The sequence below is a fragment of the Andrena cerasifolii genome, chromosome 16 (assembly GCF_050908995.1).
Source record: "Andrena cerasifolii isolate SP2316 chromosome 16, iyAndCera1_principal, whole genome shotgun sequence".
NCBI classification, from domain to species: Eukaryota; Metazoa; Arthropoda; class Insecta; order Hymenoptera; family Andrenidae; genus Andrena; species Andrena cerasifolii.
In genome coordinates, this window is record NC_135133.1 from 10,588,848 (window position 1) to 10,602,898 (window position 14,051).

Sequence of the window (14,051 nt, forward strand, 5' to 3'; positions counted from 1 at the left end):
CGAGTCTAAAGCGTCTTCGCCGATCTGCCGAAGTGTGCGACTAGCTTTAACCGCCGCGAAAACCAGCCCACGTTTCCCACTGTCACGCGACTGCGAGTTGTACGTTTATTAATGCTTGTTTGCGTGAAAATCGTGGCATTAACGGGACGGTCGTCGGGACTGATTTGAATACCGTTGAAAAGGATGGATGCAGATGTGCGTGACGCGGGTAGGTACCTTTGGAACAACAGAAAGTTCGTGGAAGGCTTCTCATTTTGGACTTTGGGTTGGTGGCCTTTTTGACAGTGGATCAGAAGTTTGGAGAGAGAATTAATTTTATTAGACACGAAGGGGTTGATAAATGGAGGAGAATGTTCTATTTATTTTGATGTTAGAAAGGAAAATAGAGGGGGGTGGAACTGTGGAAAAGTTTGCACAGCTGTTACTCTTTTTTAACTTGAATAATGTTATTTACAGTGGTCAAAGTAGTTTCCTTGTTTAACGCACCCCAGGAAATTTTCATCCAGAAGTACATATATGTCTTTGCCAATATTTCTGTAAATTTTTGGACTTTAATATTAAAATTTTAAAACTTGATGAATTCTAGCAAAAATATCTTTTGCCTTTTTCCACAACTATTTTTTCAACTACAGATTTCGTCATATGAAAATTTACATTTCTAGAAAAAGTGTAGTGGAGGATGATTGTATAAGTATTACGAAGGTACAATTATCTATCACTCAAAAGTTAAAAGATTCAGAAACACGAAAATGGTAATTCGAAAATGTGCCTGGGGTGCAGTGATTATAAGAAAGTGTGATCACGAAGGGATAAATAGGTTTGCCACAGGAAGATTTGTTCTATGAGGTTTTAAGACAAAATTGTTTTATTTTTCAGGTGACTTTGACGATGAAACGTTCAAGCTGATGGCTTTGCCAAGATGTGGCGTCAAAGATAAAGTTGGTCCTGGATTTGGGAGATCGAAGCGGTATGCTCTTCAAGGTAAATAGAATCGAAACTAAACTAAACTTTTTGTAGAAACAGCGATACAGTAGTTTAAATTGGAGATTCTCCAAGCTAGTATTAATAATATTTTGCTTAACAAACTAGACATTGACACAGCTCATCAGTTGTGCATTAAAGTGCTGAATGAAGGACCTGTTGAATATAATACCAAATTCTTTATTGATATAAAAATATTACGAATGCAGCAATGCGTTGCAACGATTACAGATTTCTTTGTCTCGTTCCACTGAATATTGCTAAAATGAATTCAGACGAATTTCGCTAAACTGTGGAATGAAATCTAAAGTATGAGATAACGCTGAATTGATTATTCAATTATCTAATCGACTACCATCGTTGAGAACTCACAAAAGCTGGAATTTGAATGTAACTTCTGTCTGGGATTATTATTTCATATCTGATCACGTCGAAACGATTATCTACTAATATTTCGTACGATAATAGCGACTATCAGGATTATATAATAATCAACAATCGTGTGACCGCGGTTTGAAACAATCCATCGCGAATTCTTTGAAACAGATATCTTCTTGACGCAACTGTGAATAATTAATCAAAAGTGACACTCAGTTTCGACTGTAAAAAATTTCCCAAAAATTCATTATGCTAATTCATAGTACTGCATTTTTACAACACTGAACGTTTCATATTAAAATTCCATTTGATACAAACCAATAAAGACTATATAAATATCGTGTTCTACGGCCCGAGTTACAAAGACTCATTATCATTCTTCCTATTCATTAAAAACGCTAACCATTTTCCAAGTAAATCAAAAAGTTAATTTATCAAGGAGAATCGATCGACGCATTGTCCCATCCCCACGCGTTTCAACATTTTTTGTTTGGCCGAACCGCGACACGACCTCGAGGCGAGTTCCTTTTTACTCGAATCTATGACTTTGTCGGGGACAGAAAGAGACGAAGGGGACTGGGGAGGGATTGAAGGGGTGAGGCGAGAGGAACGCAAGTCGAGACGGACACCTTAGATCCCTGATAAGGGTTGTTTGCTGCTCGCTTACGTAACCGTCTCCAGTTTCCGCTTCTTCGCGTTCCGACAAAGATTACGACGTTTCTGTGTCCCTTAACGAAGTTTCAGCGACACTGCATCGAAAGGTCGGGCATTAGGTGTTATGATTTCTCGATATCTCAGCACGTAGACAATAATTGGGTGTAACGAGCGAGTCTATTAATTACTGGGAAACAGGGGGGTGAATTAGCGAGGTCGAGCAGGGTTAAGGGTCTTAGACCCTACGTACTTTGGTTTAGGATAGGTGGAAACTCGCTTTGTGTGCAAGAGTAAACGCGAGGGTGCGTTTCTTTCTGTATCGAGAATGTAGGAAATAATTAAGAAACTTTAGAATTTAATACAGATTTTGAGAAATTTCAGAGAAATCCAGACTACTCTTTCAAGTTTCTCGAACACTGAAGGGAAAGAATGTACATTACATTTAATTAAACATTTAGTTAACTTCCAAGTCCGATCGAGCATTGTTGTTTGCACAGTTGTCATCTTTGATTATCAAAGAACTGAGATTAACTTTTAGATTGTGCTCGTTTTTTCTAGAATCCCTAAAATTTCAAGTTATTCAAAAAGGTTCCGAGTTCATGAAAATAATGTCTTTTTGCAATCAGGATATTTTATTTTTAATCACTTTTTATTAAGTTCAGATCCCGTAATAACCAGCAAGAGACGATTACCCGCAAAAAAACGTGAATCTCTGCCCAAAGAAGCTTTAAACTTATTATTGCCTACAGTTATAAGTCGTGATGATCATACTACACCGTTGCGGTCTGATAATAAATATGATGGCACTGATGGCAGTGATACTAGTTCACATGATCATTGACATGATCACTGCATTGCCGTATCATCAAAAATAACAAAAATTCACTTAAATTAAATTAAACTTATTCAAATAAATTCACAGATTGTGTTATAGAATATGTAGAAAAATGTATTAAATAATGTTAAAAGAGTTTGTTCTATTTACTTTAAAATAACCGTTTTTAATTAAATTATTTAATTGACATAAGTTTCCATGACGCCTAGGAACTGATGCCAACTTTTAAGGTCTTTTACTCAACTGTGCGACGCAACTGGAAGAGAACAAACACGAGTTTTACAATGAAATGTTTTCACGGTGCCAGGAATGTTTAGCAGTCACCGGTGTTACTTTTGACTTCCTGCCTCATTATCGTCAATGTAGAGTCAGTCACCCTAAACAGGTCATGCGCATCTGTATCGCAGCTGTTTTGCCGGACGTTCCGAATGCATTTTTTACACCTCGAAGCTGCTCCAAATGCATTTCCTAGGAACCTATTAAAATCCCCACCTGACACAGTCATTGGCCATCAAACGTGAAAAAAATCCAGAAAATTCATTCCCAATTACACTCGTTCAATATAATAATAATAATAATATATGTCTTTATTATACCACTTCAATTATAAATTATAACTGCTGCTGTACCAGCTAACGTACTTTTTTTCACCTGGCGTAGATAATTGCTCTGAAATTTTTACAGGATAGTCCACGTACTAATAGTTCTCCTCGCAAGCAAAATCATATTTTTATGTTGACTTTATCCTCCCTTTTTTAAAAAAAATTACCGAAAAAAGAATGATGAAATTTCGGACTTTTCAATTCAAGCATTCGCCATTTTGCCAATTTTCAACATAAATCATTCCATTCTCTCCCGACGATAACCACGAACATACTGATTAAGAACCTTCTTGATCTTTTTGATTTAGTCCACCCCGAGAGTTCCAATCACATACGCCAGCGAGACATGATTCTTAAACAAACGTTTATTGCAGGCGAAATAAGCACAACAAACAATTAATTTGAAACTGAATAAAAAATATTTACCTACAACGAAAAAGTAACTAAATAAACTAGGTACAAAACGAATCATAACGACAGGCGTATCGCTTAAAAAAAAAATTCCCCTTAAGTCACGCCAAAGGCATTCCCAGAATCATTCTCCATCAAACTCTTCTCTCCACAAATGAAATTAAACCCCACCTGATCCTTCCAATACCATTACCCAAGCCTCCACTATTTCATACAAAAGCAACATTAATTCCTTCGCTACCTCTGCATCGCCGTTGAAAATGATTACGTGCAATGAGAATAGAATCACGTCCCAGCAATCTCGAGCCACGTATCAGCCTCATAATAATTTCCAAGCGTCCTACCATCGTTCCAGTAACTCCCGAGCGAAACATGCCCCCTCAACGTTACCCCCCGCCCGAAGTTATAGCAATTATCCTTTGACCGGGAGTCGCGCCATTTACCAGCGATCTCGGGACTCTAACTAATCACTATCTGGCCAATCTAATTAATCACCGCCTACAAGGTGCACCGTTCCCTTGTCATTAACCCGCGTTTCTCGGTAGCGAGGCATCATCGGGGCCTGACGCGTTCGCAGAATCACGCCCGGCTTCGCGTAACCGCTCGCGGCGGATCGAATCCTCAAGTGCGATCGATCCTAGCCGTGACTTTGAACCTCCAGCGAGCGTTCCGTGCCTCCGGCGAGCCCGCTGGCCGACGGGATCACCGATCCGTGCATCCTATGGAATTCTCTCGCGTAACATGGCCGCCTAGCTGTGACCCACTGGACGCTCCGCAATGGGATGGCCCGAAACGCTGGTTTCGAGGGCGTTTCGTAGGTGAGCACGGGCTTCGCGGGGTCCAGAGTGTTTCAGTGGGCGAGCAGGCTGAAAGGGGATCTAAGCTTCGACGCCCCCGCGCGATTTTTTCGATTTAATAACAGCCAATTCGACGACCGCCGACCTTGGTCGCTGGAACCTTGTCGCAGGACCTGTCGTTTGCAAGAGATAATGGACCCGCGGCCGCCGTGACGAGGCAGTCTTCCTCGAATGCATTCCTCGTAATGAGTGGACGAGTCCCGTGTTGGGGATAATTGAAACAGACGCGCCCCGCTGGTGGTGTCTCGCGAGATTTCTTGGCTTTGAAGATCAGTTTATACATTTTTCCATTGGTTACTTTTAATTCGAAAGGATCAGTAAGTGGCGAGGCAAAATTATGAGCGCAAAATGGTCTTTTCGTTGTTCGCATTTTTTAAAATATTACAAGTTGTACGATATGGTATTAAACTATGAATAAAAGTTCAGAGTATGGTCATCGAGAAGCTCAAATAAATGTATTATAGATAAAGGGCGCAATTTGGCAAAAAAGGCTTGCGCCGGGCCTGGTGGCTGTCAACGGGTGCAGAGTTGAAATTTGAGTGTTGTACTTGCAGGGGGTGGTCTTCAACCCGGAAATTAAAAAAATAAAGGGTATATAAGTATGCATTACGCAATCTTTTTTGCTGCCCAAATTCACTCTTAGAGGGTGAAATTGGCCCCTAAAAATCCGACTATTTTCCGATTTTGTGTTATAACTCGCGTATCACCTTTATCAAATGATAATCCTAATTAAGCGAAATAACTTTTCTCTTGCAGTTCGCGAGTTATACCTAACAGAAAATCGGAGAATAGCCGGATTTTCAGGGGTCAATTTCACCCTCTTAGAGTGGATTTGCACTGCAAAAAAATGTGCAATACATACTTATATATCCTCTAAATATCCCCAATTTTTATAATTTTTTTAATTTCCGGGTGGGAGATCTTGTATTACTAGTGATACATTCGGAGTTAGATGGTTTAGGAAATGTCTGAAGTTCATTGGGCTAGGAAGTAACTCGATAAGGCTACCGAGGAAACTTGAGAGAGCGATGAAGAAATTGGTGGAACGATTGAGAAAGCTGAGAAAACTAGGATTCTCTCCTATCTACAGTGTTTCAAGAGTGCTTTGGCTATGCAGCATGCAAGGGACATTTACCATGAATCATCTCGCGCGATTAAGAACAACCGGTCTAATAAAAAAAAAATAGACAGTCCCGAAGTGAGTCAGTTTTATCGTGGTCACAGGAGATAAGACCTGTCATAAACATTTCAACGCGAAGCTGCAGCCTAAACGTTCCGCCCTGTCGTCGTCCGCGATCGAGTAAAAATAAATCGTTGCACAATGAAGAAATAAGACGGTGTTACGATAATTGCCGCACGCAAAGCGATCGTTACATAAATGGACGCTGCAAAGCATTGGCGAGATGATCTCTATAAAAATTATAAATTACGGAAACGCCGTGCATCATGTCACGCGAAGGTTGCGCGGAAGCGCGCCCAAAGATCGCCGGAGAAGCGAAAAGAGACGCGTTACATTTCTGTCCCGCGCCTAACGGTGTAAATATTTTCCCTGTGTTTTTAACGAGTCGCCATCGATTCTGCGTAGGCTCGAGGTGGCGCGTGAAGAAGCTGACCTACAAAATCAGCAAGTATCCGCGAAATCTGCCGCAGCACAAAGTCGACACGGAACTAAACAAGGCGTTCAAGGTGTGGTCGCAGTACACCGATCTGTCCTTCATCCAAAAGAAGTCTGGCCAGGTAAGATGAGTAATATTAACGACAATGTTCCTAATTAAAAATTGATGAAGATTGAGCGCGGAATAAAGAACAAGGCAACCTTTAAGTACATAACTCTCTTTTATGACACGTTGCCAGCAGAGCTACTTGAGCTTTAAAGATGTTCAAATATCTGATATTTCTGCCGAGTAAGCCTCATCTTTATCAAGAATTGTTGAAGTTCTGAGTTGGAAATAGCGTAACCTAATTTATATCCAAGATGTAATTTTTGTCAAATAGTTTAAATTAGAGAGGTAAATATTCGAGTAATCGAAATACTCGAATATTTCAAGTATTTCTTATATTTCGAATAATTCGAATATTTCAACCGATTCGAATATTCGTAACAGCCCTAGTTTAAATTTATAAATGATCTAAATGAATTTTTTCCTCGCAAAATGGATGAAATTTGCATAGATTAGGGACCAACTGTGGAAAGCTTTGCAGTCAAGTGTAATATCTCGATAATTACAGGTGCACATCGAGATTCGATTCGAGATGGGCGAACACGGCGACGGAGATCCGTTCGATGGACCTGGCGGCACTCTGGCCCACGCTTATTTCCCTGTGTACGGTGGCGACGTTCATTTCGACGACGCTGAACAATGGACCATCGCCAGCTTCCGCGGTACTAATCTCTTCCAGGTGGCTGCTCACGAGTTTGGGCATTCCCTTGGACTCAGCCACAGCGACGTCAAGACTGCCCTAATGGCGCCATTTTATCGTGGCTATGAGCCCTATTTTCGACTGGACGAGGACGATATCCAGGGCATTCAGGCGAGTAGAAATCAAATTTTTGAAAAGATATAATTAAACGAGAAATTAACTTAGTATTATTATCTAGCCAATTATTAACTACCCAATCATCAAGTATTACTAAAAAAATGAAGAAGTAATTTTTCAAAACTGTTTTTCACGCCACCCACTGCTTAATTAATTAACACTAAATTTTATCTTTATTTCACGATGAACGATAAGAGCAGCGAAATATTTTCAAGAGCGAATGCATAATTTTTAATGGCTCTATTGCAGGCTTTGTACGGAAAGAAGACGGTGAATACTGGTGGAGTTCCAATTGGACCAAAATACGGAACCACGACTGCAGCACCGCCCAGCGAAGAAGACTCGGAACTCTGCACGGACCCGAAGGTCGACACGATGTTCAATTCTGCGGAGGGGCATATGTATGTCTTCAAAGGTACGTGTTTAATTGAACGATGCAAAAATATATGAAAAGAAATAGAATGAATTGTGAATATGACCTTCAAAAAGAATTCATTTGGTACACGTGTTTTTAGGATAAAAAGCTTAAATTACTATGGTAAACATATGTTGAATATTTGGAGAGGTGATCATTGACTCATGTTATGGGCGAACTTAATTATCGAGTAGCATTCACAAAGCCTAAAGCATAGTATTTCTGCTTTATGCCTCCTTTTTCATTCCATTTGCAAGTGAAATGAAGAATGAGGAAAAGGTAGTGTGCGAGAAGCGTAAATATGAATCAAGTGGAAAAATAGGTGTAAAAGCAAAGTGGAATTGTAAATATTAAACTGAGAATGAGGGAGGAAAGATGAGAGATGAAAGCTTCCAAGGATTCGCTTTCAAAATCTCGAATTTTGATTTCCTTTTTCTGTCACCATATCCTACCATTCTAACAAGTAATTAACTTGACTTTAGGCGATCGTTACTGGAGACTAACCGCGGATGGAGTGGCAGTTGGCTACCCTAAATACATCTCGCACTCGTGGAAGGGATTGCCAGGGAACATAGACGCTGCGTTCACGTACAAGAATGGCAAAACGTACTTCTTCAAGGTAAGAGTTCTCCACAATCCAATCGACTCAATAACTCTTCCATTACCGAGATAGTCTAACTGTCCAAGCCGTGAAACGACCCACTGTATATTTTCGATTTTGTATGAAAAAGAAACAATTGAAGCTTCGATCTGTCGACGATCGCTAGAAATAACCAAACACGTGGCTACAGGGTTCGAAGTACTGGAGATACGTGGGGAAGAGGATGGACGGGGATTACCCGAAGGACATCAGCGAAGGTTTTACAGGCATACCTGACAATATCGACACCGTGACCGTTTGGACTGGGAACGGTAAGATCTACTTCTACAAGGGCACGAAATTCTGGAGGTTCGACCCTACGCAGAAACCGCCGGTGAAGAACACCTACCCTAAATTGATCTCGAACTGGGAGAGCGTCCCTGATAATCTCGATGCCTCGATCGTGTATCGTGGCTACACGTACTTCTTCAAGGGGGATGCCTACTATCGATTCAACGACAGGACATTCTCTGTAAGTCTTTTATATTCCTTCGCAATTTTATATTATGTCTTCCTCAATGAAACAGTGGTGAAAATGTGGAAGATCGTCTAAAATTTTAAACAAATTTAGCTACCACTTTTGTCGAAATACGCGGTTGATTGAAATCGTTATGTGTATTTTCTTTAAGAGCAACTTACCCTGAGCTAATTAACTAGCCATTATATTACTGAATAGATTTTTAGTTTCCTGTGCAGAAAGTCTTCATAGATGCATTTATGTTATAAAAAAACAGTCACAGACACTTGCAACGTCTTAGATTGCAGTGATGGCAAAGACATATTAATTTGAACAAATAATACAAATAATAAAAGTTGCGACAAGTAGAATTCTTACGCGAGAGAAGCTAATAAAGGAAGATAAAACAAGTGATAGAGGATCGTCTATGGTCAGACGCGCTTTAAAAGCAATATTATACATATGGAACTCCATCTCCTCGCACCTTTTCGTGCGTAGATTATTTTAAACATTGACTCGATTAAAAGTTATCCAGAATAATAACAATTTCACAATCACAATCGCATGCAAATTTAATAAAAATGAACTCTCTGCACTCCAAAGATACTACCCAGGTCCAAGCAATGCCTGAGCTTCTTTAATTATACTTCCCACTCACATCAAAGTTGAAATCAACGTTACACACTGACTTTTTACCCATAATGCAGTTCCTCAGTCTTTTTGACCCACTTTATCACCCAAAAAACCTTTCACAAAGGGTTAGAAGTAGGGATTCTCGAGAACACGAAACTTTGCAATTTTTTGATGATTCAAAATTCTCGATACCCAGATAAGAGAAAATATAAAATCAATGAATAAAGAATCGTTCGGAACGTGCCTCGAGAATTTCTATATTAGATTTTTGTTTGTACTTTCTTCAACTATGGTCAACAGAGATTTATACAACAATTTTGTTGACTTCAATTCCGAAAGCAAGATATTCCACTTACAAAACAGAATCAGCTGTTAAAAGTTTCGAGAGTTTCGAAGCCTTTCGGATTCGAGTTAGTAGGGTTTAAAAATTAGCTTCGGACTCACCCGTAGTTAGAAGATAATGATTCAAGTCACATTGACTGGACCATCCTGGTGCTCTAGGTGGACGTTGCTGATCCAGCCTTCCCAAGGTCGACAGCCTATTGGTGGTTCGGGTGCAGGTCCGCTAACAAAGGAACATTAGGTAATGTCCAATGGCTGCTCGAAAATCCCGAGGACACGTTCCCACACGCTGGCATCCTGGAGTCCGTCGACGGTGACTTTGGGGACGACGACGACGACAGAAACGGTGACGTCGGGGACATCATCCTAGACGCAGGTACTAAAGCTTCATTCGAGCCAGACCAGAGCCTTGCCTCGCCATAGAAAAGATTCAATGTCCACGTAATCGTGATCAAAGTACTACTGAAGCTACTCGAACACGAAAGTTCCCTAAAATTCTACCTTGAATTTTGTCTATCTTCGTGTTTTTAGATAGCCAAGTATAACTTGATACTAGAACTACTGTGCATAGTTTTACATGTATTTAAATTTTTACAATTGGTTTTCGCTGTTATTATGCTTTAGCTATGTTCAATTTGAGACTGAATTTACTTCCTTTAAAGTAGAGTTAAATAATAAGAAAATCACTGTCTGTTGCATTTGGAAGAATTTAATATTTAGTGTATACTGAATTTCGAAAATATTGCTCATAAATGTATAAAAGGGCTGTGATCTGTATAACAGTGGATAATTGAAGCTTTGAACTTATTCCACCTCTATACCAGGGCCTCGAAGTGGAATTAAGTGAACTATATTTGCGAGGTTACAGTGTTTGGCGTCTCGAACACCTGGCTATTACATACCTAGGGCCATCGAAGAAATTTGTGCACGCAATGAAATGCAACTTTAAGGTCCAAAGTGGAACATAGTACACAGAGAGCGAGGAGTGTGCAAAAATTAACATAACAGACTATAGAAATTCGAAGCATAGATATTTCGTCACAGACTGTATCAATTGTTATTCAACAGCTCTTCCACATTAAGGACAAGCGACATTATCACAATAAGCGCACTTGTATCGTGATGCCACGCGGCGTACAGTGTATTATACTTTTCATTAGCTTTTTACTTTTTTACTGAATTCTCATTTACGAATAATAAATCATTGTCACACGATTATTTAAATATTAGCATAAATTGTTTGCACAAACTTCTTCGGTGAACAGAAAAATCCAATACGCGGTGATCAATTAATTTAGGTATTACGTGGTGGTGGTGCTAACATTAAGGTCGGATAATCAACGAAATCGATTTGATCAGACATCATCAGATTCCCATCGTTACGACGCACATGTAACATTCAGTTAATTTGCTAACAAATACGTAAAGCCGCTTTAATACATCGCCATTCCTCTGTTTTTATTCATTCCTCGCCGAATCATATCTGCACATCGGCAGGAATACTACATGAAACGAGTGGCACGCGATGCTTCGACTGTTACTAATGAACGTGGAAAAAACATTCGTCGCCTCGTGACGTTTTTAAATGTCAATTATATTAGTTCGTGACTAAATTTTCAATTATTCAATCTCTAATGTTAACTGAGAATTTCAAACGAATTGCATTACAGGTTTATTAACTAATGTCCCAATTTTGTGATACTAACGAACGAGCAAATTTTGGAGGATTGGTTTTTTTAAACAAGAGACAATACTTATTTTCGCAGTAATAATTAAAGTATTCAAAAATAATGGATATAATTATATTTATATTTAAGATTTTCATAAAATGTTGAGTGTTAATTTTCGTTAAATCTTGACGATTAGTTTGCAGTATCCTTGCCGATATGCAAAGTTATCATATCACTTATCCCCAATCCTTAGTAATTATCTCTAGGGCGGCTTTCACTAAATTATCCCTCTGCAATTAAATGAGACGCAAAAGAATTTTAGTGTTAACTTTATTCAGCAGAAATTTGCCAAATAAGTTACCACGCAAAATAATCGGCTACTTTACTTAATTAATTACCACCACAAAGGAATTCATTAAATATTATATAACAATCTCTGTATTTGCTATTTCTCAAATTCTTGCGAGTTGCAAGCAGCTTATAAAACATTTAAAAAGACGCGGCAATATTCAAAGCACCGAAAGTCCTCCTAGAGCTAAGTCCGCTCGCGAACCTCCTCCCCACGATCCCCAACTTTCAACCAAACTCTTCAAAAAAGCAAAGAGTATCATTTCGCGAATTAGATTGACACAGTTTCCAAAGCCCAGAGTATTTACTAGCCAGGCGGCACATGAAGTTTTACGAGTGCAAAAAGAAAAAAGAAATAGTTACTTACGTTTAAAACGCCGGCCACGAGAAGGGAGTAACCGTGAAATATCGTCAGTCACCGTCGCCGGGCCCAGTTTGCTGAAAACAGTAAATATTACAACGATAAGCTTTCCCTGTATATCATCTTTCTCTTTCTTTTCTGTATTTATGTTGCTTCTCTACGAAATCACATTCGACTGCAATCTATCGCTCCTACTTCAGCGTATTCTTTCACGTCCACATACTTACGTTGGTTTCTTTTCACTCCTCGTCTTCTCTTCTTCTTCGGGCTATTCCGTCTCTCGTGCATCCCCGCTTCGAACCGAACGAATGATCCGGCTCCTCGGTGTCACCAATCCGAACATCGATTTCTGGGATGGTACCATCGCTATATCTCATGTTGCACGTGTACTTTCGACTAACACTTTTCAATCACTGGCCCAAGTACCACTGAAAATTACAAAGGGAAGATACTGCTTTGCCCTACGTTTCCCGACAGAGAATTCCCAAATAACTATATTATCGTTAATCATGTCTACATAGATTCGTGGGCAAAATAGTATCTTCTTACGTAAACATTCCATGAGGCCTGTCCAAGATCAGCTAGGAGAAACGAATCAGTGCCCCCCATTAGTGCCAATTGTCAGCGTTACTACGGTGTCAAAAAGGTTAGATGTGCTTTCCCGCGAAAATCTTGCGAGTCCTTTTAATAAGATCCCGTGGTGGGGGGCAAGACAAAACACTGAGCGCCATCTATGGACAGGCCCATGCTACACGAGGACCACTCTGTCGCATAATTATACTCTCGTCGATAATTTTGCACGAATCTTTGCATATACACGCTCGAAGGATGTATCACAGCACGAAACGCGCAGGAACGTGTGCGTTAACATGCACGCGCGAGCACGCACGTACTTTTACGGAAATGTGGAAGAAACAGGTGCATGATGCAAAATTGTATGGAGGACGGTATCGTTGTTTGGAACTTAATCTACCGTAGGACAATGCCTCTCCTTTTTACCTGCCGATCCTACTTCTAACCAATGACAAAAAAAATGAAAAGAAATTGCAAATTGCCACGAATTCCTTTGTCCTATCTTCTTCTTCCCTTTCTTCGATTCTTTTGTTCGAATTTTCTTTTCTACCCACACACACTTTCATGTGCACGTACTCTTCGTTTACTTCTCTTCGACACGTTTGGTTTATATGCACGTGTATACTCTACCTTCAGTCCCGACGGTTTCGTTACACGAGGATTCATTTTGGTACAGGGCATGTTGAATCCTCCGTCTCCCTTTGCACAGACTCTGTTTTATCTTCGGGTGATACGTCTTTGGTAAGGTCTATGTGGAAGCTGTTGGGATTCAGGAATTCTCCTCTCGACTCTGCATTCTGATACGATACTTTGTTAACTTTTTACTGCTGTAGTTTGTTTCCTTTAATATTGTTATACACGGCGGGCTGTATGAAGTGTCACAAGCTGCTTTTACAAAGGCTATCAGGAATAGCGATACGATTCCTTTTAGATTTTGAAGCTTACTGCGGCCATTTGTGTGACATGCTTAGTACCATCGCCGGCCCATCATCTGGGGCGCTGGCATCGCCATCATCTTTCAAATCAAGTAAACACTTTGCATTTCTGAATAGAGAATTTCTTTAAGAAATTAGCAACGTTTGCTTAAAACATTGTTTCTTATTTAAGGAAGAACTATTCGAAAATACAAAGATGTATGCATCATTTCGTTTGAAAGAATGACGAGGACAGTACTATTTACATGCGTCACGTAAAGAATCGCAAGCTTCAAAACCTAGAAAAAGGACTCTATCGATAATTACTCTTCGAAAAAAAAGTGATTTGTAACACTTTATGAAACCCGACCTCTACATTCTATTCACTAAAGATTTTTGTGCACCAAAAACATACGACACTACCACTTTATCTTCCGAACGC

The 14,051-nt window shown here is 39.7% G+C and overlaps 1 protein-coding gene across 4 annotated transcripts in view; it reads left to right on the forward strand.

The window, feature by feature from the left end:
• LOC143377562 (matrix metalloproteinase-14-like) overlaps positions 1–14,051 on the forward strand; it is a 42,943-nt gene that overhangs the window by 25,928 nt on the left and 2,964 nt on the right. For 2 of the 4 annotated variants that reach the window (XM_076828980.1, XM_076828981.1), the window contains exons 3-9: positions 877–981; positions 6,304–6,455; positions 6,948–7,250; positions 7,506–7,671; positions 8,154–8,290; positions 8,463–8,783; positions 9,903–9,984. In XM_076828980.1, the coding sequence (XP_076685095.1) occupies positions 877–981; positions 6,304–6,455; positions 6,948–7,250; positions 7,506–7,671; positions 8,154–8,290; positions 8,463–8,783; positions 9,903–9,984 (1,266 nt within the window). Of the gene's footprint in view, positions 1–876; positions 982–6,303; positions 6,456–6,947; positions 7,251–7,505; positions 7,672–8,153; positions 8,291–8,462; positions 8,784–9,902; positions 10,120–14,051 lie in introns of all 4 variants that reach the window. The other 2 variants (XM_076828977.1, XM_076828976.1) reach the window with 1 other exon arrangement.